General features: G+C 65.1%; 2 protein-coding genes across 8 annotated transcripts in view; both read right to left on the reverse strand.

Annotated features, from left to right (window-relative positions):
• Positions 1–506: 506 nt before the first annotated feature.
• Positions 507–13,578, reverse strand: DPYSL5 (dihydropyrimidinase like 5). Of its 4 annotated transcripts, none has more exons than XM_048299096.1 (13): positions 13,462–13,578; positions 8,677–8,941; positions 7,582–7,740; positions 6,777–6,956; positions 6,626–6,694; positions 6,416–6,460; positions 6,203–6,278; positions 5,575–5,731; positions 4,852–4,993; positions 4,465–4,607; positions 4,175–4,382; positions 2,872–3,040; positions 507–2,025 (listed from the first exon to the last, which is right to left on the reverse strand). In XM_048299096.1, exons 2-13 carry the CDS (start codon positions 8,935–8,937, stop codon positions 1,940–1,942), a joined length of 1,695 nt encoding a protein of 564 aa, XP_048155053.1. In that variant the 5' UTR covers positions 8,938–8,941; positions 13,462–13,578; the 3' UTR covers positions 507–1,939. The 4 variants fall into 4 exon arrangements, with proteins under 4 accessions (XP_048155053.1, XP_048155054.1, XP_048155052.1 ...); XM_048299097.1 differs by lacking the exon at positions 13,462–13,578 and adding an exon at positions 13,328–13,409; XM_048299095.1 differs by lacking the exon at positions 13,462–13,578 and adding an exon at positions 13,048–13,251.
• Positions 13,579–17,473: 3,895 nt separating this feature from the next.
• DNMT3A (DNA methyltransferase 3 alpha) overlaps positions 17,474–27,059 on the reverse strand; it is a 33,810-nt gene continuing 24,224 nt past the window's right edge. For all 4 annotated transcript variants that reach the window (XM_048297404.1, XM_048297402.1, XM_048297403.1 and 1 more), the window contains exons 12-23: positions 26,821–26,865; positions 26,324–26,403; positions 26,097–26,209; positions 23,806–23,989; positions 23,634–23,718; positions 23,235–23,380; positions 22,872–22,962; positions 22,595–22,743; positions 22,400–22,485; positions 21,856–21,925; positions 21,528–21,646; positions 17,474–21,453 (exon numbers count right to left, since the gene is read on the reverse strand). In XM_048297404.1, the coding sequence (XP_048153361.1) occupies positions 21,312–21,453; positions 21,528–21,646; positions 21,856–21,925; positions 22,400–22,485; positions 22,595–22,743; positions 22,872–22,962; positions 23,235–23,380; positions 23,634–23,718; positions 23,806–23,989; positions 26,097–26,209; positions 26,324–26,403; positions 26,821–26,865 (1,310 nt within the window). In that variant the 3' untranslated portion in view covers positions 17,474–21,311. The remainder of the gene's footprint in view (positions 21,454–21,527; positions 21,647–21,855; positions 21,926–22,399; positions 22,486–22,594; positions 22,744–22,871; positions 22,963–23,234; positions 23,381–23,633; positions 23,719–23,805; positions 23,990–26,096; positions 26,210–26,323; positions 26,404–26,820; positions 26,866–27,059) is intronic.

A 27,059-nucleotide genomic window follows, 5' to 3' on the forward strand; every position in this document is an offset into this window, starting at 1 on the left:
CCGAGCCCCAAATTATCCTGGGACATGTGGGACCCCCCTGTAACGTGGGGACACGCAGAGCCCTTGTGATACCCCTAAGAGACCCCAGAGCCTGTCCAAGACCCCCATGACCCTCTATGCCCCTTGCATCCACCCTGCACCCTGTCTGTTTGTGCATCTGAGCGGCGGATGTCCACATGGTGACAGGGCCAGCTCTGTGTCCCCCCTTATCTTACCAGGTCCCCACGCGTGTCCCACTTGTGTCCCCATGTACCCACACATGTCCTCCCCGTGTCTCCATGTCCCCATGTATCTCCTCTGTGTCCCTAGGTCTCCCTCCATGTCCCTGTGTCCCCACATGTCCCCCCTGTGTCCCCATGTCAGGGCTCTTTCTGCTCCCAGCACCCTCCTGGGACCTGCTTGCCCCCAAATGCTGAGGCCATGGGGTCCCTAATCCTGACCCCCATCCCGAACCCCCATCCCAGACCCTCTGTAACCCCCAGACCCCCAAACAGGTGCAGGCTGGGCGCTGTGAACGGTCTTTAATGAGCAAACAACGGACGGCATGTTCCTAAATTGGCCGTGCGGGACCACCCAGGGGGGACACAGGACCCCCCGCCAGGTGCCCACCGGCCCCCAAACACCTACAGGGACCTACAGGGGGGAGGGCACAGGGGGCACAGGGGACACGGCGGGGGGCGAGGAAGGGTTGGGACACCCCCCAATAGCACCAGGGGGAGAGGGACTCCTCGGGGGGCCACACGCACACGGACCCCCATTGGCAGCAGGAGCAGTGCTGGGGACCCTGGCAGGTGAGGAGGGACCTGGTAGGGCCTGACACAAGTGTCAGAGGGATGGGACACTGGGACACACGTGTGTGGGAGTGCTGACACCTGCCCAGGGGTTCACCTCTGCACACCTGTGTGCAAACGTCCCGCTGGGCCCGTGCAGGTGTGACACAGGTGTGACACAGGTGTGTGCTAGGGACACCGCACTGGGCCCATGCAGGTGTGACATAGGTGTGGCACAGGTGTGACACAGGTGTGTGCTAGGGACACCGCACTGGGCCCATGCAGGTGTGACATAGGTGTGACACAGGTGTGACACAGGTGTGTGCTATGGACACCGCACTGGGCCCATGCTGGTGTGACACACACGTGTGTGACACCACTCACTGCAGGGCTGGGGAAGCTCACGGTGGGGAGGAAGGGGGGTTGCGGGGATGGGGAGGTGCAGGGATAGGGATGGGGGCTCAGGGATAGAGTGGGGCTTTGAGGGGGGACAGAAATGAGGGTGCAGATGGGGGTCAGGGATGGAGATCAGGTAAGGCATGGGAGAGAAGAAATGGGAATGGGGGGCTGGGGTGGAGGGGTCAGGAATGGAGATGGGGCTTCAGGGATGGAGAGGGGGGAGTGCTGATGGAGAAGGCGGTCAGGGATGGGGGATGGAGGTGCAGGGATGGAGATGGGAACAACAGCAATGGAGATGGGGCTCAGGGATGGTGACTGGGTTCAGGGAGAGGGGGACAGCAATAGGGAGGGGGGTCAGGAATGGGGACATGGCGATGGAGGGGGGCAGGAGTGGGGATCAGGGATGGTGGTGTGGGTTATGGATGGGGTACAGGGATGGGGGCAGGCTGGGGCAGAAAGGGGGGGTCCCTGTGTCTCCCCTACGCTAGTGACACAAACCACTTCAGAGTATTTCCACGTGATGCACAAACAAGTCAAAAATTCACTGATCCAAATCCAACGTGCAAACAGAAAAGGGCCGGGGGGGGCACCCACTGCCCCCGGCCCTCCGCGGCCCCCGGCCCCCGCGCACGGCCCCACCGGCGGCATGGCCCCACCGGCGGGACGGGGGCCGGGCAGGGCCCCCGCGGCGAGGGGAGCCCCGCCAGAGCCGGGGTCCGGGGGCGCTGGGGGCGGCGCCTGGTCCTCAGTTGGGGGACAGGTCCCCGGCTCTACCAGATGCCGCTCGACCGGCCCCCGGGGGGAGCGAGAATCCGGGCCGAGGCTCGTTTTGGAACGTGGTCATCGATCTGAGAACCTGCCGGACACACGGACGGTCGGCCGGTGTCAGGGTGGGGGTAGCAGGGCACAGCCCCGTGACCCCTCCTGGCACCCCAGCACCGCTGGCACTGCTGGGACTGCGGGGGCTCTGCGTCCCCCCAGTCCCACCGCGTCTGTGCTGCACGTGGGGGAGCACTGACCAGCACCTCTTGCAGCCCTGGCCTTGTGCCAGCACTGCCGTCCGGGATCCCCAAGTCCCCACGTCCTGCCTCCGGGGGTCAGAGCGGCCCCGGTCCCACCAGAGCACCGAGCAGGGGCTGGCCGGCACGGAGCGCCACCGGCCCCGGCACAGCGCGGCGAGGGGGCTGCCCGAGAGCAGCACGCCGCTCCATCCTTCCCCGCACAGACCCCCGGTCCCCCCCGACTGGCACAGACCCCCAGCCCGCCCCAGAACCCCAGCCAGCGCAGCCACACGACGGACGGTGCACGGAGGGAGGGGCGAGGGCTGGGGGGCTGCAGATCCGAGGACGGGGGCAACTCCCTGCTCTGCCACGGCCCCCTGCCCAGGAGAAGGAGGGCTGCACCTTGAGGGGGGGGGGGATGTGGGGGTGATTGGGATACTTTGGGATGGCAGTGGGAACTCCCTGCAGGGGGGATGGGGACAGCCTGGAGAAGGGGACGACAGGACAGCCCTAGGGGAGGGATGCCAGGACACCCTGGGGTGGCAGTGGGAGCACCTTGGGAGGTGGCGGGGGGAATGGGGACACCCTGGGGGGGGCCAAGTGCCTGGCTGGTGCCAGAAGCCACCAGATGCAGGGCTCCGGCAAGCCCCGCGGGGGCCGAGGCCGGAGCGCCAGGCCCCTCAGTGCGGCCCCGCTCTTACCGGACAGGCTGAAGCTGGACTCGTGGAGGTCCCTCATGCCCCCGTGTCGTGTGGCCGGCCGGGTGGGCGTATCGGCCAGGGGCGTCCCCGTCTCTTTTTTCCCGGCATGCACAACCACGGCCACGTCCCCCAGGTACGGGGTGCGATCCACACCCCGCAGCTTCAAACTCTGCCGGGAGCGAGAGAGAGAGCGGAGAGAGCATCAGCACCCGCCGGGCGGGGGCTGCGGCCGGGGCGGCGGCGGGCCCGCAGTGCCGGCGGGGTGCGGGACGCCAGGGCCCTACAGCGGGGTGCGGATCGGCCGGGCGGGGGGAGGGAAGGGGCCGGGGCATGCTGGGGCTGGGGAGGGGGCTGCGGCTGGGGAGGGGCTGCGGCTGGGGAGGGGGCACTCGGCGAGATGCTGGGCGGGCTGTGGGGTGCCCAGTGCGAAGCAGTGCCAGGGCAGGAGATGGGCTGGGGGAGGTGGGTGGCCCTGGCAGAGCAGCCCCTCGCCCCGTCCCCCCGGCGAGGCCAAGCCAAGACAAACCAAGCCAAGCAAAGCCAAGCAAAGCCAAATCAAGCCAAGCCCATGCGATGCCCTGTGCCACCCCCCAGCCACACAGAGCTCCCGACAAGCGCCTCAGTGCTGGCCATCATCTTCCTGTGACAGGGCCCTGGCCGCTCCCTTCCCTTGCACCATCAGCACCACGCCGATGCCCCAGCCTATCCCCTAGAGCCACAGCATGGGGACATGGGTGGGACCTTGGTGACCGGGACTGCCAGAGCTCCTGGGTACCCTGCTGGGCAGCCCCGGCCACACGTGTCCCTGTCCCAGTGCATCGGGGGCCACTGTGAACTGTGGGGCTGCCTTAGGAGACCCAGCAAACTGCAGAGCCTGAACGGGGGCCATGGGGAGCCGTGATCCTCAGCACATGCCTTGAAATGGCCATGGGCCACACACGTGTTGGGCCACACACGTGTTGGGCCACACACGTGTTGGGACAACTGTCCTCTTGCACTGCCAGTGTGCTGGCAAGGACCCAGGGGAGGGTTCTCTGTCACACACTGACCCCAGGGACCCCTGTCCCCTGCACAAGGCACACTGTGCTCTTGTCACATGCTGCAGCACGGCGTGGCATCGGCCTGGCACAGACTGTCCTCTGGCGCTGCTGGGACCACCACAGCCACTGCCCCCTTGTCCCCTCCAGCAGCCAGCATAGCGCAGCCCTGTCCCACACGGCTCCAGCATGGTGACGGCACCACTCTGGCACAGACACGGCACTGCTCTGGCATGGCCACGGCACAGCCACCATTGCCCCCGTACCTTCTCCCGCTGCACCAGCTTCTTGTAGGCGATGTCCGGGAAGGAGCGGAGCGGGCAGAACTTGCCGGTGCCCTCGGCGCACATGAAGACGCCGTTCTCATAGACCACGCGCCCACGGCTGATGGTGACCAGGGGCACCCCGTGGCACCGCATGTTCTCGTACAGGTTGATGTCCCCGCCCTGCACCTGGGTGCTGGCAGAGATGGTCCTGGGCAGGGGGACGGGGTGGTGAGTGAGTGCTGGGGGCACAGGGAGCCCTTCTCCAGCCCCCTGCCATGGGGTGCACCTACTTGGTGGCCTCAGGGTCCCAGACCACAACGTCAGCGTCAGCCCCGGGGATGATCCGGCCTTTGCGGGGGTACAGGTTGTGGATCTTGGCAGCGTTGGAGCTGGTCACGGCCACAAAGCGGTTCTCGTCCATCTTACCGCCCACCTGCCGCCGGAGTGGGGGTGAGGATGTGCTGGGCTGTGTCGCTCCCTGTCACCCCCAAGTCCCCCAGAAATCCCAGGTGTGCTGCGGGGGCCAGGATCCTTGCCAGGACCCACTGGCGTGCTTTGGGGAGCACCTTGCCCACTGCCCTCATGCCAGGGGGCGAACACCCGATGGGATGTCCCACTCCCACAAGGCCCCTGTGAACCCCCAGCACCACCCCGTGCCGAGGCCAGCAGTGCCATACCACGCCACGCTCCCAGATGATGTTCATGCGGTCCTGCACCCCGCTGACGCCATGGGGGATCTTGGTGAAGTCCTCCTTGCCCATGGCCTTCTGCTTGGTGCTGAAAGGCCGGTGGTCCGAGGCCACGATGTTCAGTGTGTCACTGCGGGGGACAGAGCAGGGTAGGGGACAGCACTGCCAGGGCTGCTTGGGGTGCCCAGGGAGCCCAGACCCAGGGAATGGGGTACCCCCACCATGGGGTGCCTGGGGAGCTCAGTGCCCGGGAAATGGGGCACCTACACCATGGGATGCCTGGAGTTCTTGGCACCCAGGGAGCAAGACGTCCAGGGAATGGGGCATCCAGGAAACGGGGCACGCACACCAGGGGGTGCCTGGAGAACAGGGTGCCCAGGGAATGGAGCACCCATGCAGGGAGTGGCTGAGTGGGGCTCAGTGAGTCCTTGGGAAGTGCAGCACCCACAGAGCGTGTCCCCAGGGGTGCACAGTGTCCGGGCAGTGAGGCACAGAGAGCCTGATGCCCATGGTGTGGGGTGCCCAAAGGATGAGGTGCCTCAAGGCCAAGGGAGCAGAGTGCTGGGGCAATGGCACAGCTGGACAGCCTGGCACCCAGCCTGGGACACCTGGGTATGCCGGACATCAGGATGCCCAGATAGCACTGGCGAGCGCGGCTGGCAGGGATGGGGTGCCCGTGGGGCAGGGAGAGGTGCCCGGGGCAGGTCTCACTTGGCGAGCAGGCTCATGAGGTAGGCGGAGGTGTTGGTGTCGAGGCGCAGCGGCGGCACGGTGACGTAGGCGGCGGCGTGGAACCAGTCCTGGTGGTAGTAGTGCAGCCCGGTGAGTGTGGCGTGCGCCGTGGTCGTCTCTGCGTACACCACCTTCCCTGCCAGGCGGAGGCACACGCGTGTGCAATGGGTGGGTGTGCGACGGCAGGTGTGCAAGGGGCACATGTGTGTGCTCTGTCGTGTCAGCATCCCCATGTTCCTAGCAGGGCATGAGCCCTCTGTCCCGTGTGTGCCCCGTGTGTGTCCCGTGTGTGTCCCCTGTGTGCTCACGTGTGTGTCCCGCGTGTATGAGCAGCGCTGGGGGCCCAGGTGTGCCCCCCTGTGCCAGGGCACGGCCCCACAGGCACACCCGTGTTCCTGTGCTGTGTGTCTGTCCCTGCCTGTGTCTATGGGTGCCCGGTGTCTCTCTGCATGCCCACAGCTCCACAATCCCTGTCCGTAACCCTCCAAGCCCAAAACCTCCCTGGTGCCCATGTGTGTGTCCTGTGTCAATGGGTGTTTCTGTGCCACACAGGTGCCCCTTGCCCCCACGTGTGTTGGGGAGGGGGGTCCCCACCCATGTCCCCTACCTTGCATCTTGGCAGCGGCGATGACATCCCCTGCGGACATGCTGGAGACGTTCACCAGGTACACAGGGCAGTGGGTCTGCGTAGAGGGGGTCAGTGGTGCTGTCTCCATGGCACCCCAGCTCCCCGGGGATCTCTGCACCCCTGCTGAGGCACAGGGACCCCCACGGGACCGGGACGCCCACCCCCAGCCGGGTGATGCGCAGGAACACTCACCCGGTTGGCGATGGTGATGACGCGGTGCGTGGCCTCAGCTTCCAGCTGTAGAGAGAGCCGGCGGTGACACACGTGACACACAATGGTGGCACCAATGGGCAGGTGGGTGACACAAGGATGGGTGGTGGCAGCCATATGGATGTCCTGGACCATCCCAGCCACATCCCATGCCACTGCTGCAGTGGCATGGTGACACCTGCCATCACCTACCTCTTCAGGCCGGCTGATCTCGATGCCCTCCGGCCCCGTAATGCCCAGATCCAGAGCTTCCTTGGCTCCCTGGGGAATTTGGGGGGGTCAGGGCGGAGGTTCTGCTGCCCCCAGCTGGGTGTCCATTGCACCCCCGTGCCCCTGCCCTCACCTCGGCCACCAGCTCTCCGTTCTCAGCGTGGACGCGGGCGATGGCACCGATGTCGCGGCACGCGCGCAGGACCTGGTAGAGCTCGCTGTCCCGCAGCATGTACAGGTCCTTGTAGGTCATGAACATCTGGAAGGAGTTCACCCCCTTCTCCCGCACCAGCGTCTCCATCTCTGCCTTCACCTGCACCGGGACAGGGGGTCAGAGTGGGACCTCACTCCACGAGGGGCCCCTGCCGTGGGGCAGGGACTGACACCCCCCTGGGGACACGGGACGTGGATTTGTGGGTGACGTGGGGAGTGACAGATGTTGGGGGGGAGCAGAAGGGATTTTCTTGCCCCCGGGGGACACCCACACCATTCCTCTGCCCCTGCTCTGCTGGAAGGGGGGTCAGGGCTGGGGTGTCTCTGCAGCACAGCCGGGAGCCAGGTCTGATCCCACTCCAGCAGCTTTGAGGGGATTGCAGGGGCTGAGTGTGCTGCGGGATGGGGTCTGGTCACCAATCCTGCCTGCCACCCCCATGGGGGTCATGCTGTGGGTTGGGGTCCCCCCAGGCTGGGACCACCAGCCCTGGGCACCCTGCTCCCCTCCACGAAGCAGCAGCAGCACTTTCCCTGCCCCAGTGAGGGGTTCAGCCACACGGGGACCCCTTGCCCCGGGGCACCCCTGAGCCACTGCCCCGCTGAGCCCGGCTCAGGGCAGCTCAAAAGGCATCCTGGGGGCTCAGCCCACCCCCCAAGCAGCTAATGGGATCAGCGGGGCTGGGAATTAGCCCCGGCAGCTGCTCCCGGAGCCGTGCCAGACTCACCTTGGGCGCCCACCAGGTGATGCCCATGTGCAAGGCGTAGTCGCAGCACACCTTGGGGTCGGCCAGGCTGCGGCACTTCTCGTAGGCGTCCAGCAGTGACATCTCCTTGTCGGGCAGGACGTGGCCAATGATCATCGTCGTGCCCCCCACCAGCGCTGCCTGCGGGGCACAGGGACCGCGGCCGTGAGCCACGTTTGGGCATGGCATTGCCCACGGATGGGTGGGGGTCCTGGATGCAGGCAGGGACCGCTGCAGCCCCCTGGCCCCATCGATGGCTGCCCATTTGCAGCAGCACATTTGGGTGCATCACACATCTGGAGAGCCCCATCCTGCCACCACCAGGGCACCCACTGCCCCCTCAGCCCCAACCACTGGATTTGGGGTGCTGAGGGACCCAGCAGCCCCCCTGGCACAGAGCCCCATGTAGGATGGGGCCGCGGGGAGCCCCCCCGCCGTGTCAGCGTGGGCGGTAGTGCAGACACTGTGGCACTGCCAGTGTCCCCGGCTCACCCGGCCCCCCTAATCCCCAAAGCTCCTTTGCCCATCGGCCCTCTCGGGAGGCGCTGGTGTGGTGCCACGAGGCGGGTGACAGTGACAGGGAGCCGGCCTGGCACAGGGCGCCCGTGGTCATTGCACCGGCCCCTTCCCTTCAGCACACTGCCGAGCCCCCTGCCCAGGGACAGCGGGCACCCTGGGGACAGGCACGGCCAGCGCTGGCCTGGCACAATGGCTGCTCTGTGTGGGCGCTGGGGACAGTGGGACAAGCTGCAGGGACAATCCTGTGCTGGCCCCTTGACACTCCCAGGCAGCAACACTCAGTACACAGTGCCACCGGCACAGGGAGGGCAGAGGTTCCCCGGGCTGGCACAGGGTGCCACGGCCCCAGAGTGGGAGGAGGGTTCTCACAGTGAGGGGACGTGATGGATGGGGACATGGGGACAGGCGGTGCCATGCCACAATGCTCCCGTGGAGCTGCTGCTGCTGCTGAGATGCCCACGGTGCTGGGGCGGGGAGCTGCCTGCACCAATCTGCGCCCCCAGGGAGCCCCCAAAGCAGGGAGCAGACCCCACACGGGGGCTCAGGCCACAGGGGTACCTTGGTGCCATGGTAGAAGTCATCGACACAGGTGGCGTTCATGAAGGTCTGGTGGAAGTGGGTGCTGGTGTCGATGCCGCCCGGGATGACGAGCTTGCCAGTGGCATCGATGACCTTGGCACCGCCGGGGATCATCAGCTCGCGCCCCACTTGCTGGATGATGCCGTTCTCAATGTAGACGTCGGCCTCGAGGGTGCAGTCGTCGTTCACCACCTTCCCCCCCTTGATGAGGATCCGCATGGTGGCCGCGTTGGCCATCATGGTGCTGCAGGGCAGAGGCAGCACCGGGGTGACCACTAGGAGCCCCCCAGGGCTGGGGGTCACTCTGCTGCCCACCCTCACCAGAGGTGCCCTGGTGTGGGCAGGGCTCAGCCCCGCAGCTGCGCATCCTCCACGGGCCATGTCAATGGATAATCCCGGGAAATCCGTGGAGAGGAGGGGCCCTGGCACAGAGCTGAGGGCTGCCTCCCTGCCAAGAACCCTGCTCCAGTGACTCCAGGCTGCACCCAGGCCGGTGCCACCCCTCCTGCAGACCCAGCACCTGGAGCAGGGCTGCCAGACCCCAGCCCTGCCACCCTCCAATGCCATTGCCACATGTGCCATGGGGACACTGCTGGGTGTCCCCACAAAGTGACAGCAACCACATCCAGGGCAGGCTGCCTGCCTTGTCCCTGTGAGCGACCAGGACTGGAATGGACAGCACCAGGGCTGGCATCACTCCCTGGGGTCTCTGCCCACAGCCCCACGCCAGAGACCCCCGCACTGCCTCAGCGCTGCCTGAGCCCCCGGCAGTGAGGGGCATCCCCAGACACGATCAATAAGTCATTTGGTGAAGGTCAAACACCATCGACCCATCAGAGCAGGGACAGCACGTGCCGGCTGTGCCCACCCGGGGGGCATGAGGTGGGCTGGGACCCCACCAGAACCCCCAAACCAGACCCCTCACTGCAGAGACCCACAAAGAGACCCCTGCCTCACTGTCCCCACTGCAGGGACCACCAGGGACCCCTCCACCAGATAAAGCCCAAGGCTCCCCCATGGGCAGTGCGGGACTGTCCGGCATCGCTGACATGATGCTAGCACCGACCAGCTCTGTGGGAACGGCCCCCGCTGCCCACCCAACCCCGGGTGCCCAGACCCTTGGACAGGTCCACTGTGGCCAGAACTGAGCCATGGGCAAAGGCTGCTGCTGGTGGGGGCAGAGACCTTGCAGCAGGGGTGGCTGGTGCTGCCACAGCCCCACTGTGGCTCCAGGTGGGTGCTGAGACAGGGACAGTGCTCTGAAGGGACCGTCCCGAGCTGTGCCAGGGATTTCCAACACCTGCTGGGCAGCAAATGGCTTCTCAGGCACCAGAGCTGGCAGGAGCCGTGCTGGCCATGAGGCTGGGCCAGGCTTTGCCGGCAGCTGGGCATTCCCAGAGCCACAGGCCAGTGCAGCTGCTGGGGCTGGGGGCAAGTGGCTGTTCCCACCATGGGACCACCACTGCACTGGGGGGGACAGCAGCCCTTCCTGGGCCGGCTCCTGCCCCTGGGCTGCACAGGGGCTGCCGTGGGTGATCCTGGTGCCAGCTGGCACCTTGTCCCGATGCCCTCACCTCAGCACAGAGCAGCAGGAGCAGCTGCCGGGGTCCTGCAGGCGGCCCCCCTCGGGAATGTCACTGGCACGCACAGCTGTGTCACTGCTGAGAAAGCCCCCAAGGGACCACGGCGGGGTGGCAGTGACCTCGTGCAGCATGTCAGGCCACTGTGGCACGCTGGGCACTGGCACCCAGTGGTCCAGCACCCACACCTGCCCCTGCTGCCCCCCAGCTCTGCCTCGGGCACATGGGGAAGCTGCTGCCCCATGTGAGGGCTGTGCTACACTGTAAGGGATGAGGGGGATGACAGCAACAAGGGGGTCAGCCACAGCCAAGCACTCTCTGAGTCCTCACGCCAGTCGGGGCCCGCCCTGACTGACATCAGGGGCAAGACATGAGGGCAGAGATCCACCTCGGTGGGGTGAGACCAGAGGGGACAAGCTGGTGCCCACAGTGCCACCGTGGTGCACGCTGCCCCTATGAGCCCCTGGGACCCCAGAGCAGGGCTGGGCCAGGCAGGAGATGCAGGAGGGGGTGCAGGGGGGAGGTGGCACAGTACAGATAGGGTGGGGGGGAGGCGGCACGTCGCATCCCGAGATGAAAGCGGGCTGTGGTGACGGATGGATCTGGAGCATGGAACACGCGACTGCCAGCGGTGCCGCAGCTTCCAGCACCGTGACACCCCTGACACGGGGGAAACGGGGCAGAGGGGGCCACCGTGGGTGGACAGGAGGTGGGGTAAGCATGGCAGAGGGGGTGCAAGGCTGGCGAGGGGACAGGGCACTCCTTGGGGCACAGGCGTGGGCTGGCCACCGTGCACAGAGAAGAGCTGGCAGCTCCACATGCTGCCTGTGGCCTTGGCCACCACAGAGCCACCCACGCTGCTGCCACCACGCTGCCCTCATGCCGCGGTTCCAGGCACCTTTCCCACCCCCTCCCCAGGGAGCAGTCAGTGGCCCCCTGCACTGACCTCCCCGCACCACCAGCCCCGTGCCCAGCACTGGATGCCCACAGTGGCCTGTCTGGCACACCAGTGCCCCCAATTCACCCTCACTGCCCCCAGATCACACCCAGTGCTCCCAGTCAGTCCCCCCAGCTCACAGCAGTGACCCCAGCTCAATCCCAGCGCTCACACCAGTGCTCCCGCCTTACATCAGTGCCCCCCAAGCTCAGACTGAGCATCCCCAGGGGCTCTGCCCCTCTATCCCCCAGCCCGGGCCACAATGGCAGCATGGCACCAGCCCTGGTGGCACCGGAGCCCTTGCCCGCGCTCCAGCCAGCCGCTGCAGCGTGGTGGCACAGCCAGCATCAGCCGGCGGTGGCCGTCCTGGCGCGGTGGCCGGAGGCTTCTGCCAGACAACAGGCTCTGGAGCAGGGCAGAAACGCAGCGTCAGCGCCGGGGGGGCCACCAGCAGGCACTCTGGGGACCCCCGCCCACCCCGCGCCGCAGCCCCCCGGCTCGGCCACCTCGGCAGGCGGTGGCCGCGGCGCCGCTTCCCGGCACACAAAGCGGCGCGACCATTCGGGGGGCTCGCAGCCCCCCCAGCCCCGCCGGCTGCCGCGGCGGCCCCCGGCCGCGAGGACAGCTGTGACCCCGGCAGGACAAAGGGACCCCAGCCCCGGCGGGGGCTGCCAGAGGCACCTGTTGGGGTCGGGGCGGCTGTCGGGCCCGGTCTTTGTGCCGGGGCTGCCGCATTGTGCGGCGCGGCGAGGCCGGGGGCCCCTCACCGCCCCCCGCTTTTGTCTGCGCCGGCGAGACCCCGGCACCCACCCTGCCCGCGCCCACCCTGCACCCACCCCGCCGGCGGGGACTCCCCTTTGTCAGGCTGGGCTTGGTGACCGTCACTCCGGTGACACCGACCCGCGACCACTGCCTGTCCCTGGCCAGAGGCGGCGGCTGGGTGGGCATCGCTCTCCGCCCGAGAGATGCCCCGGCGGGGGGGTCACAGCACCAGGGCCCCCAGCCCTGCCCCTGCCCTGGCTCCGGTACGGGCATGGGCAGGCTGGTGTCGGTGTCCTGCTGCCGGGGTCCCACCGACCCCCCCCCGGCCAGGACGGGATGCGGTGCCACCGAGCCACCGCCCCGGGAAGGACCAGGAGACCCGCGATCGGCGGCTGAAGGGTGCTCCATCAGAGCTGCTACCGCCAAACCCGAGATGCTGCGGGCGGGCGGCCGCTCCTTGTCCCCCGCGGGCACCTTGGCCCGGCCCGGCCCAGCCCGGGCACGGAAACGGGCACGGCGCGGCCACGCCCGAGCGGGCGCGGGGCGCTGCGGAGGGTCCCGGCACAGGCTGCGGGGACGCGGCGGGTCTCATCCCGCTCCCAGCTCCCCGTCACCCCCCGGCGCTGACCCCCAGGTCATTGCGGCAGGAGGCCGGAGCGGCGGTCACCGAAACAGGGGTGCTGCGAGACGGGGGGGCCCGGCCGGGGGTCCCCGCGGGAGAGCCGGGCCGTCCCCCGGTGCGGGGCGCTGGGCTGGGCGCAGCCCCGGTCTGGGCCAGGCCCGGGCGAGGCGCGGGGGCGGTGCGGCTGCGGTGGGTCCCGGAGCGCGATGCGGAGAGTGCGGGGGGTCCCCGTGCCGGGTCCCGAGGCGCGGGGTTCCCGGTCCCGCCGGCCCGGGGCGGCTCCGCAGACAAAGCCCGGGGCCGCCCAGCACAAAGGATGCTCCGAGCCGGGGCGGGGCCGCCCGGGAGAGCCGGCGGAACAATGGGCCGGGCCCGGCGGGACCCCTGCCGCCCCTCGCCCCCCGCGCCCCCACCGCCCCGGGGTCCCCGCTCCGCCGCGCCCCGCGCACCTGCTGCTCCGCTTCCGATCGCGACAGGGCGCCGACGAGGGAGCTGGGCCCGTTCGGGGAGGAGCAGCCGTCCCCGGCATTACACGCTGCCGAGGCGAACCCCTCGCGCTGTCGCGACACGATCGCCCTGTCGCGACAGGTGTGTCGCCATAGGTGGGCGGCGGCCACACACAGCTTTTCTGCCCGGCGATACCCCACGAAGCGCCCCGGGCGGGGATGGCGGGGCACTCCCTTCCATCCTCGCCTCTCGATTCGCTCGCGCCCGTCGAGACACACGCACCTGTCGCGATTGTCCAACCCGTCGCGATAACGAGCCAGGTCCGCCGGTGCGGGAAAAGAAAAGCCAAGCCCAGCCCAGCCCAGCCCAGCCCAGCCCCCTCGGCCCCGCCCGGCCCCGCCCGGCCCCGCCGGTACCTCCCGCTCCCGGTGCCGCTCCCGGTGCCGCTCCCGGTGCCGCTCCGGCCGCGATCGCCTCTCACCCGAACCTGCGCCGCGGGGGCGGGGCCGAGCCCCGCCTGGACCAATCGGCGCCAGCTCCGGCCGCCGGGGGCGGGGCCTAGCCCCCAGCAGGGTGGGCTGCGCGCGGCCTGACTGACAGGCGGAGGGGGCGGGGCCAGAGCCCGGGCCCCGCCCCCCGCCACCTGCGCGCGCCGTTGCCGTGGTGACGGAGCGCGCGCGGAGACCCCGGTGACCCCTGGACGCCCCGGGAATGCCCCGTGACACCCCCGGGAACCCCCCGGGAACCCCCGGGAGCCCCCCGGGAATCCCCCCGGGAACCCCCCCGGCTCTCGCCCACAGCCCCTCACCCCCCTGCTCCTGCCCACAGCACCCCCCCTGCCCCGCCCGGCCGCCCCCCAGCTCCCTCTCCCATGGCACCCAGTGGTCCCCCATGGCTCCCCCGCCACCTCCAGGGCATCCCATCGCTCCCCCGTGGCCACCCACAACATCGCCATCAGCCCCTCCCAGCACTGCCCGGTAGCTACAAGCAGTGCCCGGTACGGTCCGGTACGTGCCCAGTAAAGTCCAGCAGCACCCAGTAACACCCCGTAGTGACCAGAAATACCCAGTGGTGCCCAGTACAGCCCAGCACGGCCCAGTAATAGCCAGTACGATCCAGTAACACCTGGCAGTGTCCAGCACAGCCCAGTATATCCCATCAGCAGCCAGCCCAATGTTCCCTGGACTGTCCTGGCAGCCTCCAGGAGTTCCTGGCACAGCCCTGGCACATCTCAGTGGCCTCAGGCTCCTGATGTGTGGTGACAGGACACGACGGTGCTGTCCCCACTCCATCCCCTGTGAGCAGCCTGGTGGACTGGTGGCATTGGACACCCGAAGTGATGGATGTGGCCCTTGGCCTGTGGTGCTGGAGCCGGTGCAGCAGTGGGGACGTAGGGCTGGGTCATGGGGCTGGGGGGTCCTCCTGCTTCATCCATCCCCATCCTAACCTCCACTTCCTCCCATTCCTGTTGTGCCACCCTCTCCTCACGCACTGCCCGACTCTGCCGGATCCTGTCCACTGAGCACCTTGGTGTCTCCTGGGCTTTGCTGTCGCCCCTGTATTAGAGGCACCAGGGGTGCATATTCAGCCTTTCTCTGCCAGGACCCCCAGGTCCTTCCCACAGAGCTGCCCCAGCCCATGTCACTGCCAGGGGCTCTTCCTTCCCCAGGGCAGCGTGTGGCATTTGTCCCTTCATCTCCCCACTGGTACCTTCTCCAGCTGGGCTTGGTCCCGCTGCAGCAATGCTGCCCTTGGGCACAGGGACAGGTCTGCACACACTTGGTCATCACAGTCACAGATTTGGGTGGGAAAGGACCCCAAAGCCCATCCAGTGCCACCCCTGCCCTGGGCAGGGACACCTCCTGCTGTCCCAGGCTGCTCCAAGCCCCAATGTCCAGCCTGGCCTTGGGCACTGCCAGGGATCCAGGGGCAGCCCCAGCTGCTCTGGGCACCCTGTGCCAGGGCCTGCCCACCCTCCCAGGGAACAATTCCTTCCCAATGTCCCATCCAGCCCTGCCCTCTGGCAGTGGGAAGCCATTCCCTGTGTCCTGTCCCTCCAGCCCTTGGCCCCAGTCCCTCTCCAGCTCTCCTGGAGCCCCTTTAGGCCCTGCAAGGGGCTCGGAGCTCTCCCTGGATCCTTCTCTTCTCCAGGTGAGCACCCCCAACTCTCCCAGCCTGGCTCCATGGCAGAGGGGCTCCAGCCCTGGAGCAGCTCTGGGGCCTCCTCCGGACCCTCTGCAGCAGCTCCACATCCTTCTCATTCTCGGCCCTGTTCAGATCCAGTTAGTGAGAGATGCCTGAATTAAGTTGCAAGTAAGACCATAAGCCAAAGTCAACAGTATGGATTTTACTTAACAATAAATATGAGGCAGAGAGACAGAAAGAAATAGAAATGTGGAGAGGGAGAGAGAGACAGTCCCACCTGTGGATCCAGCAGTGTCCCTCTGCTCCTTCCTCACCCTGGGCTCCTCAGTGGTGGGGTGAGGGGCCTGGTTCGTAGTTCTGCACAGAAAGGGGGCTGGGTGGCAAATCCACAAAGCCCTCCCCCAACTATCAAATCTTTTCACTATTTATATGTTTTAGCAAACACAGGAATTAGTGGTCGTTGGCTACAAGTTATACAGTTCTCTTATTAATTAGTAGTCTACCTTCCATTGGTTAAGTATGTCCTTTGCTTCTTATGCTAATTTGTCCCACTCTCAGTGTTTCTCTTCTTTTGGGTTGGTGGCTTTTTGGGTCTCTGGGCCATGAGTCAGTGGGTGCAATCTGCCCCTGCTGGAGTTACCCCTTCCCCTGCTGGAGCTGATTCAGAGCAGTTCCTGAGTTGGTTTTATCAGTTTCTTCCTTACCTCGGGGTTTCTGCCGAATGTCCTCGTGGCTGATGAGTTCTTCATCCTTTGTGTCCACTCTCAGTGGCACATCCTTCTTGCCAAGCTTTGTTAGCCTCCCCCTAGGTGTAAGATCATTGAATTTATCTTCCTAACACCTGGACAGCAGTACCAGCTCATGCAGTCCCAGTTCCAGGTATCCACAAGGCACATCTGGGAGGCTTCAGTGGCCATTGGTGGTCATAGCTGCCTTCTGTCCATAACTTGGGGTGGTGTTTGACTGTGATATGTGCATGAGCAGCTGCTTCTCTCCACACACTGCCACAGTGGGGAAAATTTGTCCAGATGCGTTAAACCAGGATGTGCCAACCAGATCTTGCCTCTTCCAGGCTGGAATTATCACCTTGCTGTCATAAATGCCTCCCTTCTGTGGCCCTAACGGTGTTGGAGACAGACACTTGTGCTCCTTAACTATGATCAAGCCCCAGGGCTGGGGCAGCTCTGCAGGTGGGGTCTCACCTAAGTGGGGCAGAGGGGAACAATCCCCCCTTTCCTGCTGCCCCTGCTGGGGGATCAGCCCAGGACCGGGCAGTTTCTGGGCTGGGTTGTGTCCAGCCTCTCACCCACCAAGTCCTTCTCCCAGGGCTGCTCTTGAATCCATTCATGTCCCAGCCTGGATTGATCCCGGGGGTTGTCCCAACCCAGGTGCAGCACCAGCACTCGGCCTTTTCGTCCTTTGTGAGGTTACCAGGGCCCCCAACAGCCTGGGGGCCCTGGCCCGGTGCCTTTTGGCACCTGCTCACACCATCCCCCGGCAGAGTGCAGGTCCCCAGGCTGTCACAGCCACTGCTTGCCCACCTTGTGTCCACTCACCAACCCAATGTGCCCTGGACCATGCTCCAGACCCCACGGCCTCGGGGGCTGGCACTGAGACTGGGGGAGGCCCCAGGAGCCTCACTGTGCACCTGGCACTGCCCGGCTGGAGGGGAAACTGAGGGAGGAGCTGCGCAGGGCAGCTTCCTGACCCACAGCTCATGGGACAGAAATGGGGGGTTCCCGCTGTTGGGGGCTCTGCACCCCCCACCCCGGGGCTGCATGAGCCAAGGCCCCCAGGGCCCAAGGGAGCTGAGCTCAATCCCCAGCCCCCACATCTGGGACTGGCACCCCCTGGGACCCCATTACCCATTGGGAACCCAATCACCTCAGGGCTGGGACCCCACCGCACTGGGACCCCATTGCTCCCCAGGACTCCACGAGCTCCTGAATTCCAGCACCTGCCAGGGCCCCACCATCGCCTGGATCCCCCCCAGCCCCTGGGACCCCAGCACTCATTGGGATTTCCACACCTGCACTGGGACCTCACTGCCCCCCCCCCCCCCCCCCCCCCACCCCAAAGTCACCAGAGTTCCAGCACCTGCCAGGGCCCCACCATCACCAGGGCCCCATCAGCACCTGGATCCCAACACCAGAGCTGGAATCCCCCCTCCCACCAGGCCCCCACCCCATCCCACCCCACCACGACAGACAGACCACACAACCACACGGAGGGGTTTTTTTCCTCTCTTTTTTTTTTTCCTCTTTTTTTCTCTTTTTTTTTTTGCACAAAACAGGACATTTATTCAAGTGTTCTCCAGCACAAGTACATTAGAAAGGAGCTCGTCTGTATTATACTCTTCTGGGCACCAAAGAAAAAGAAAAGGAGGATGGGATGGAAGCGGGACGGACAGACTTTCTACATCTGCTGCACGCATTGACCTTTATTAGTTCAGAACAGCTATGTCACGAGCAATACTCACACAGATACAACAGCGCCGGGTGCCCGCGGCACCTCCGGCCGTGAAATGCACAGTTCAGCGGCAATAAATAGAGAAGCGACCCTAAAAAAACAAACCAACAAAAAACAGGGGCAACGAACCGAGAGAGAAGTAGAAAATAAACCAGGGGGTTCGGGCTTGGGGTAGGAAAAGGGGAGGGAGAGCAGCCGGGGTGGCCGCGGCGGCGCCGGGAATGTGGCGGCGGAGCCAAATCAAAGGGAGGAAGGAGGGTACCAGCTCTACGCGCGTAGTCCTCGGGATGATGAGTACATGATTCCCACAAATAGTTAAGCGTCAGCTACTTCAATGTCTAGGCTAAAACACATGAAATCTCTCGTTTAGTTTTCAAGTACAAAGTTAAAATGCCTTTTTCTTTTTTGTTTTTTTTTTTAATAATAATATATAAGAGTAAAATAATAGTGCTCTTTGAAACTCCACTACGAGAAACAAAACAGTCATTGTCCAGACAGCAGACTTAATTTAACAATATATATTTTTAATAAAATGTTTTAGCACCGTGTTTGTCCCCACTCCCTCGGCGGATCTTAAGGAATTTCGGCCTTTCTTTGTTGTTTTGAGTTTTCATCTAGGGCTGTGCAACAGAATTTATCTGGTTGTTTTTAAAAAAAGACGTGAGTCGGGTACGTTAAAAACTGAACTCTTGCCCCAGGCATCCCCACGGTCCCCACCGCTGCCGGCACCTGTTCCCAGCAGGAACCTGCTTCCCACCAGCACCGGCACCGGCACCGCCTGGGCTGTGCCAACACCGTGCCGGGCCAGCCCCCGTGCCACAGCACCTGCTGGGACCCAGCCCCCCGAAGGTGCAGCAGGGCCAAGGGGGTCCCAGGAAGCGCTGCAGGGCTGGGCTGGGCCGGGGTGGCCCCAGGGGCCCGCTGGGACCCCCAAACCCAGCATGTGACCATGCAGAACCTGCCAACAGTGCCACAGGATGGAGCAGCACCAGCACCCGGAGCTGCAGGGCCACACAGGGTCAGCACCCAAAGCCACAGGGTTGTGCAGGATCAGCACCTGGAGCTGCAGGACCACGCAGGGTCAGCACCCAGTGCCACAGAGCCTTGCAGGACCTGCCAACAACGTTGCAGGGCCGTGCAGGACCAGCACCCAGCACCTCAAGGCCATGGAGGATCAGCACCCAGTGCCACGGGGCCATGCAGGACCCGCAAATGATGCTGCAGGGCCATGCAGGACCCGTGTTTGCCACGGCGAGGCCACGCAGGGCCTGCAAACAGCACTGCAGGGCTTGCAGCACTTGCACCCAGATCTGTGGGGCTGTGCAGGACCCACAGCCAGCACCGTGGATCCATACAGGACCCACAGCCGGTGGCCCGGAGCCATGCAGGACCTGCAGCAGTGCTGCAGGACCATGCAGGACCCACAGTGCCCACCGTGCTCCACACAGGACACCTGGGGCCATGCCAGCCCCACAGACAGGATTGTGGGGCCGTGCAGGCTCACAGAGCAGCAGGCAGGACCTGTGCCCGGTGCAGCGGCCCTGTGCCATCCTGTGCCATCCGGCCCCAGGAGCGGGCAGGAGCCCAAGCCCGGGGCCGGCGCCGTCCCGCCTCGTCACCTTCGCTCCCCGGCAAAGCTGGGCCCCGCGGTGCCCCCACCGCGGCCGCCCGCGCCAGCTCAGCTCCCCGCGCCCCCCGCACCCAGAGGGGCCCCCAAGCCCCTGGTAGCACCAGGAGGGAGGGGAGGTGGGGGGGCACCACGGCCGTCGGTCGCCGCCGTCGGTCCCAGCACCTCAGAACGCCCAGGCCGCGGCTCACTGCCATTAGCCAGCACCCCGCAGCGAGCGCGGCACCCGGAACCCGCACCTTTCACAGTTAGAGAAGAGACAGCGACGGGCCAAGACCCTCCGGGAGCCTCCCCGCGCCCTAGCACCAGTCCCTGCCCCACCGGGTCCGGCCACCCCGCGGGCACCGGGGCTGCACCGGGCCGGACCCCGCGGCACCACAGCCGCCAGACCAGTAGCACCATCCACCGCACTGCCAGCACCTGCCCGCGCTCCGCTCACACCGCGGCTCCCGGCGCCTGCGGCCGGGACTGCCCGACACCGACACTGCCGCCGCCACCACCGCGGTGTCCCCGCGGGCACCCGCCAGCCCCCAGCGGGGCACGTGGCCACCCCACACGGGGCACCGAGGGGACACGCTCGCTCCAAACCATGCGTGGGCAGGGGAGTGATGGCCCAGTGGCCGTGGTGACACTGCCGGGGTCCCATCCTGGCTCACCGGGGCATCACCCTCCTGCCACCAGCCCGGCCCCGCGGATGTAGCACCAGGGTCCGGGACCAACAGCCATCCCCGTGCCATGCCGGAAACGCCCCGGCCGCGCTCCGGCACCGCTCTGTCCCCCCTGCCCTGCTGGCGTCCCTGCCACCGCCCTCGGCGAGAGCCTGTCCACAGCACCGTGCCCCGCGCCGCCCCGGTGGGCAGTGCCCGTGGCAAGGGGCATGGCCAGGGGGCAGGACCCCCCTGCTGCTTCCGGGGCGCCGGAGGACACCCAGCACCGGCTCTGCCGGACGCCACGTACGCAGAAGAGCACCAGTACGCTGTGGAGTGACGCCGGCGGGGCAGGGGGGCACCGCCGAGGCGCTTCCGTTTGGGACAGAAAAAGGTTATTGCATGACTCGGGATGGAGACGCTTCCGCCCGGCCGCCCCGGCCCTGCCGCTCGCTCGGAAAGGCCCGGCACGTAAGGCAACGTGGAAGCTGATGTCTCGACTCACCCCGCTGTGTAAAGCACCATTATGAAGTCAGGTTGTACAGTAGTAACAGTACCTTTTATATATATATATATCTATATCTCATATCTATCATATATATATAAACTGTAAACAAGAGGTAACAGCGGCTTCTAGGATCTGCACTCTTCAAGGTTTCCGTGTGGTAGGCACCCAAAATACTGTAGAAAAGGTGTGTGTGTGGTGTGTGTGTTCCCGGCCTCCCTGCCGGGTTGGCTCCATGTCACCGGAGAGCGGTGCTGGTGGAACAGAGCGAGGCTCAGCCGCCGGGCGCTGGAGCCGCCGAGCGCTGCCGGAGCCGGGGCCGGGCCGGCCAGGCGCTGGCGCGGACGGAGCGGAGTGGTCTCGGAGCGGGTCTCGGAGCAGAGCGGGTCTCCTTCGCCTCCGCCTCCCTCCCGACTGGGCTTTCCCGCTGCCGTTTCCCCCTCTCCGAGAGCGGCACTGGCGACGGCATCTCGTCTCGCCCGCTGCTCCGAGAAGTGGAAACCAAACCGACAGGAAAACCCAGCCAGAAAAGAGCGGAAAATTAAAAGGTTACCCAAAAAAAATGGTTTTGGTTTCTTTTCTTTTTCTTTTTTTTTTTTTTTTTCCGTTTCGTTTTTCTTTTTGCCGTTTTCGTTGTTTGTTTGCTTTTTGTGGTTTTTGTTTGTTTTTCAATAGGCTAAAGCTGACCCTTGGAAATTCAGGAGAGGACACCGACCCCTTTCGCTCGGGGAGACGTGTGCTGGGTTCCTGTCGGGCTGCGAAATCCCGTCTCTCTTCTGGGTGCTGACTCTTCTCTCATTCCGTGTGTTCACTTCTCTTGGCGTGGATGGGTTTGTTTCCGACTCGCTCCGTGTGACCAGTTCCTGCCCATCTCTAAACGCAGGCAAAGTATTCCTTCAGGGGCGCGAAGAGGTGGCGGATCACCGGCACGCTCCAGGACCTGCCGAGCAGTCTCTGCCGGGCCAGGCGGCTCATGTTGGACACGTCCGTGTAGTGCACGGGGAAGCCGAAGACCCTGTGGGACACGGGATGGGGAGGGGTCAGGGGTGCGGCCAGGACCCAGTGCGGCTGCCCCGGCGCCCGCGGTACCTCTCCATCTCCGTGCACCACAGGATGTCCTCCTTCTCGTTCATGAACACGGGGAAGTGCTGGTCCTTGCCCTGCTTGATGGAGTTGGAGCGAGTGGTGATGGTTCGCACTTTGCTGAACTGCAAGAGGCACAGGCTGGTCAGGCTGGGGTGGGATGGAGCCCCCAGCACGCTGGGAGGGTAACTCCCACCCTGGCAGCCACTGCTGATCCCTCCTCCCCCTTACAAGACCCCCACCCAGGGAGCCTGGGACTGCTGTGACAGCACTGGAACCCTCCTCCTGTCCCTTCAGGCACCCGCTCAGCCCCTCAGCACCCACCCCGGCTGACCTTTGCTATCCTGCCATGCTCCAGGCACTCCTGCAGCTCCAGCTTATCATTGACGGTGGATGCGAGCGGCCTGGGGGGGAGAGATGGTGGGCAGGGGGTGGCAGCGCTGTGTCCCCATACTGTCCCCCCACCGTGGGTGCAGGGCAGGTCTCCATCTGGGGTTTGTGGGGGTCACAAGGTGGCCACGGCTGTTTTGGGGGTCTGTGGCAGGTGATGAGCAAGAAGCAGCCAATTCCTGTGGGAGCCCATCCGTGGCCACTAGCTGTGGGCCACCACAGCCAACATCCAAGAGGGACACAAAGGACAGCTTAGTGCCACCTCTCCAGCACAAGAGAGCTGGGACAGGACCAGCCACCCCCATGGAGGTGCCACCATGGGTTTCTAGGGTGTGCCGTCACCTCTTTGTGACACTCCTGCTCTTGCCCAGCACTGACCAGGGTCAGGGGACCCCCAGAACCACATCTGGGCCAAGGGAAGACCCAGGAGTGCAGCCCACCCTCCCAGAGCCAGGTCAGGGGCTCAGCTTTGGGCTGCTCTCACCAACCTGTTCATGCCGGGCAGGTTTCCCCAGAAGTACCGTGCCCGGTGTGCTGCAGACACTTCTTTGGCATCAATCATGACGGGATTGGACTAAGGGAGGGAGAGCGGGAAAGGTCAGTGGGGCTGGGCAGCCCCTCGCTGTGGGGCAGGACCTGGGGTGCCCAGGGATGGAGGGGGGTGAACCCAGGCAGGCACTAACCTCCAGGAAGCGCGAGATGTCCCTCTTGTCGCTCACCCCCATGGCCACCACGTTCTCAAAGAGCCAGAAGAAGGGCCGGTCGTCGCCCTCCTTGGGCCGGGCTTCATGGAGCAGGCGGTAGAACTCAAAGAAGAGGCGCCCAGTGCCCTCTGGGAGGAGAGAGGAGGGGCTGGGGTAAGGGCTGGGGGTCTCTGTCAGCCCTGGGGGGCTGTGTCAGCTCTGGGGGGCCAGCAGTGGGGTCCAGACCCACCCCTGTGGAGCCCCAGCCCCCTCCTACCGTAGAGCCCCTTCCTGGCCGGGTTGACGATGGACAGGTCGTTGCAGGGGCTCCCCCCAATCACCAGGTCAAAGGGGCCCCACTCCTGTATCTGCAAGAGGGAGAGGAGACCCCGGGTGAGCCGGGCGCTGCCACAGCCTGGGGGACATGGGGATGACGGTGGCCGAGCTCCCCGAGTGGGAAGGGACCCACCAGGATCATTGAGTCCTACTCCTGCCCCTGCACAGGACACCCTGACACTCCCACCCTGGGCCTGAGTGTTGCCCAAATGCTCCTGGAGCTCTGGCAGCCTTAGGGGCGTTGGGGGTCGCGGTGCCGGCAGGGAGGGGGTCAGGAGGCCGAGGGGCAGGACGGGACACGTACGTGTTTCTGGGTGACATTGCGGACGTCCCCGACGTACATGATCTTGCCCTGGTGCCTCACCATGCCCACGGTGATGGAGTCCTCGCACACCTCGGAGGCGATGTACCTGTCCACCTGGATGCCCAGGTCCTTCAGCACCAGCAGGCCTGCGGGAGCCAGGGGGGTGGGCCATGCGCACGCACAACGGGCCCCCAGCCCTGTCCCCACCTGTCCCACCCCCCTTCCCCGCTCCCCTCTCGTGGGGACCCCTGGGGTGGGGAAAAGACAATGGGGGCTGCCCATGGGGGACACCCACGTGGGGTCCCACAGATCTGCCCACTGTGCCGGCTGCTCCCACCCCAGTAATCCAATCCCACACACACCCTGGGGGGGGCCACGGGGCCAGGGACCCCCACCCACCTGTGGCGATGCCGTCAAAGAGTGAGAGCACCCGGATGGGCTTCCTCTTCTCAGCCGGCACCGGTGGGTACACCTTCGGTGGGTCCTGAGAGCCACAGGGATGGGGTCAGCGGGGAGCGTGCTGGGGGTCAGCGAGGAGGGGCCTGGGGGTCAGCAGGGAGGGGGAACTCACAAACTCCTGGTCGTGGTTGTTGGCGAAGAACATCTGGAGGCGCGAGGGCCAGTCCTCCCGCCGCCGCAGCAGCCCGTAGACCCCCTTATGGCCGCACATGTAGCAGTTCCAGGGGTCCTCCTTGATGGCCGCCTGAGCTGCCCCCGGGCCCACCAGCAGGTCCACGCACTCCACGCAGAAGCACCTGGCACGGGTGGGAGCCAGGGTCAGCAGGGGGGCTCGTGCCAGGGCGGTGACACCACCAGGATCTACCCAGCCCCACACCATGACTGGGGCACCACCCACACGGGGTCCCACAGACCTGCCCACGCACACCCTGGTCTGAGCCCACTGGCATTTCCCAGCTCTATGCTGGGACTGGGGCACTGCCAAAGCTTGCCCCAGCCCTACAGCAGGACCATGGCATCACCAAAACCTCCCCAGACTCATGCCAGGGCTGGGGCACCACCAAAACCTCCCCAGCCCCAAACCAGAACTGGCATCACCCAAAACCCCAAGGCAGGACTGTGGCATCACCAAAAACCTCAACACCAACACCTCAGTCCCACACCAGAACTGGGACATCGCTGGAACTACCGAGCTCCACAGCAGCACTGGAGCATTGCCAGGACCTCTTCCAGCCCTACAGGATCCTGGCACTGCCAAAACCTCCGAAGCCCCGCACCTGGACTGGCATCACCCAAAACTCCATGGCAGGACCATGGCATCTCCAGTCTGGGGCATTACCAAAACTTCCCCCAACCCCACAAACCACGGCCAGGGCACCACCAAAACCTCCCCGTCTCAAACCACAACTGGCATCACTCAATTCCCACACCAGGACTGCGGCATCACCAGGACTTTCCAGCTCCATCCTAGTAGGACTGGGGCATTGCTAAAACTCCCAGAATCCCACACCAGGACATTACCAAAACCTCCCAACCTGACACACTGGGACTGTGGCATCATTAAAACATCCCAGTCCCAAAACAGGACTGGCATCATCAACAGCCCATGGCAGGAACATGGCACCATGAAAATCCTTCCAGTCCTGCACTGGGACATCATAAATCCTCCCAGCCCCAAACCAGGATTGGCATCACCGAATTCCTACACTAGGACTGGCAGCACCTGATTTCCATGCCAGGCCTGTGGCACCACCAAAACCTCTCCAGCTCCACATGAGGACCGAAGCATCACAAAACATCCCAGACTGGTGTTGAGGAATAAATCCGGCCCAGGTAGTGGGTCTGAAATGCAGACTGAGCTGCAGAGGTTGAGCTCTGGCTGGAGCCCCAGCCGTGGGATGAGGAAGGGTGACTCAGGCAGGTGAGTGGACACAGAGTTGGGAAACATAACAAAGGAGATAAAGAGAGATGCTGCCAGCCAGCTGGATGGACACGGAGAGGGGCAGGAGCTGAGGACACTGGAGGAACAGTGAGTGAGACTTGTAGACGGGGACACTGAGGGGATAAAATTGAGGGGTTCTTTTGTTGGGATCCCTCCTTGGAGGTACCAGCTCGGGCTGTGTTTCTATTTCTGTGCCAGGAATAAATGGCTTCACCGAACAGAACATCGGAAACCGCCACTGGAAAGCCGGGCTGGGACGGGTGAGGAGGCAGGGTCTGACTGGGAGTGGGGCTGTGGGGAGCCACTGGAGCCGCCGCTGCGAAGGGGCTCTGGCCCCAGCAGTGACAGCCTCTGGCACTGCGAGTGGGACAGCCCGGGAGCATCAGGAGTGCTCAGACTGGGGAGTTTCCTTAACTGACATCACCAAATTCCCATGCCAGGACCTGGCATCGTGAGAACCTCCATCTCACACCAGGACTGGCATCACTGACCATGGTGGGACCGTGGCACCACCAAATCCTACCCAGACTCATGCCAGGACTGGAACATCAAAGCCTGACACTGGGACAGCGGCAGCACCAGAACCTCCCAGTCTCGTGCCAGGTCTGGCATCACCATACCCGCCTGCTCCTGTGCCACAGGCCACAGCACTGCCAAAACAACTCAGCCACAAACCAGGACTGGCACCACCGAACTCCCACGCCAAGACTGTGGCATCACCAAACCTTCCCAGTGCCTTCCTGAGACTGGGACATCACCAAAACCCCCCAGTCCCACACCAGGACCGCCATCAGCAAAACCACGTGGCAGGAACGTGGCAACACCAAAACCTCCGCAGCCCCATGCCAGACAGAACTGGGCACCAACGGAAGCTCCCCGGTTGCACAGCAGCCCCGTGGCCCCCGAAGCCCCCCGGCCCCGCACCTGCAGCCCCGTGGCCCCCGAAGCCCCCGGCCCCGCACCTGCAGCAGTTGTTGTTGCCACACATGAGGACCTCGCGGCCGCCGCAGCAGATGGTGCAGTAGGACTGGTACCCGTCGTCGTCGTACTGGTATGCGCACTCCAAAAAGCAGTTCTGGGGACAGCCAGGGTGTCACTGCGGCCCCGGGGACACTGGGGACCCTGGGACAGGGCCAGGCATCCTCTGAGACCCCCAGGCCGTGGCCCCTGGCCCGGCACCGCACCATACCTTGCAGTTTTGGCACATCCCCCCGATGAACAGAGGGTGCTCTAGGGTCACGTTGAGGCTCCCACAGGAGATGCAGATGTCTGGGGGAGAAGGGGAGACATCACCCTGGCACCCCACTGCAGTGTGGGGACACCCCGACCCTTGTCCTGCAGTCCCCAGAACACACTCACCCCCATGCTGGGTTACACCAGAGCTGGGGACCAACCCTGGAAGCAGCAGGCAGGACTCCCACTGTCCCCAGCCCCACCCTGTACCCCAACAGCCCCCACAGCCCCAGGCAGTGTCCTGAGGGTCCCTGCCACCATCCAGGGTGGGCCACTGCCACATCACAGCTGCTGTCCCTGCTGCCAGCCAGGGTGAGGGTGGGACAAGCCTGGCCTTCTTCCCCTGAGCTGCCCCCACACCCCTGCAGGCCCCCTCTATCCTGAGTTGCCCAGGCAGGGATGGACCCCCACCCCACCTCCTGGGTGCAGGAGGTGCCCTGGCCCCACACTCACCTTCAATGTTCCTGCACTTCTGCCGGACCTCGTACACCAGCCGCTCTGGGGGAAGAGGGGCGTCAGCGGGGCCTGGCCCCAGCCAGGTCCCCTCATGGCTGGGGGTGAAGGGAGGGACTCCCCGGGAAGGAAGGACCCCGAGGGAGAAGGGGGCCTGGCCTGGAGCAGCTCTTGTCCCCCCCACCCCCAAGTGAGCATGGCCAAAGTAACCCCCCGAGAGAGGAGTGGTGGGCGTGGGG

This window comes from Corvus hawaiiensis, chromosome 3, assembly GCF_020740725.1.
Source record: "Corvus hawaiiensis isolate bCorHaw1 chromosome 3, bCorHaw1.pri.cur, whole genome shotgun sequence".
NCBI classification, from domain to species: domain Eukaryota; kingdom Metazoa; phylum Chordata; class Aves; order Passeriformes; family Corvidae; genus Corvus; species Corvus hawaiiensis.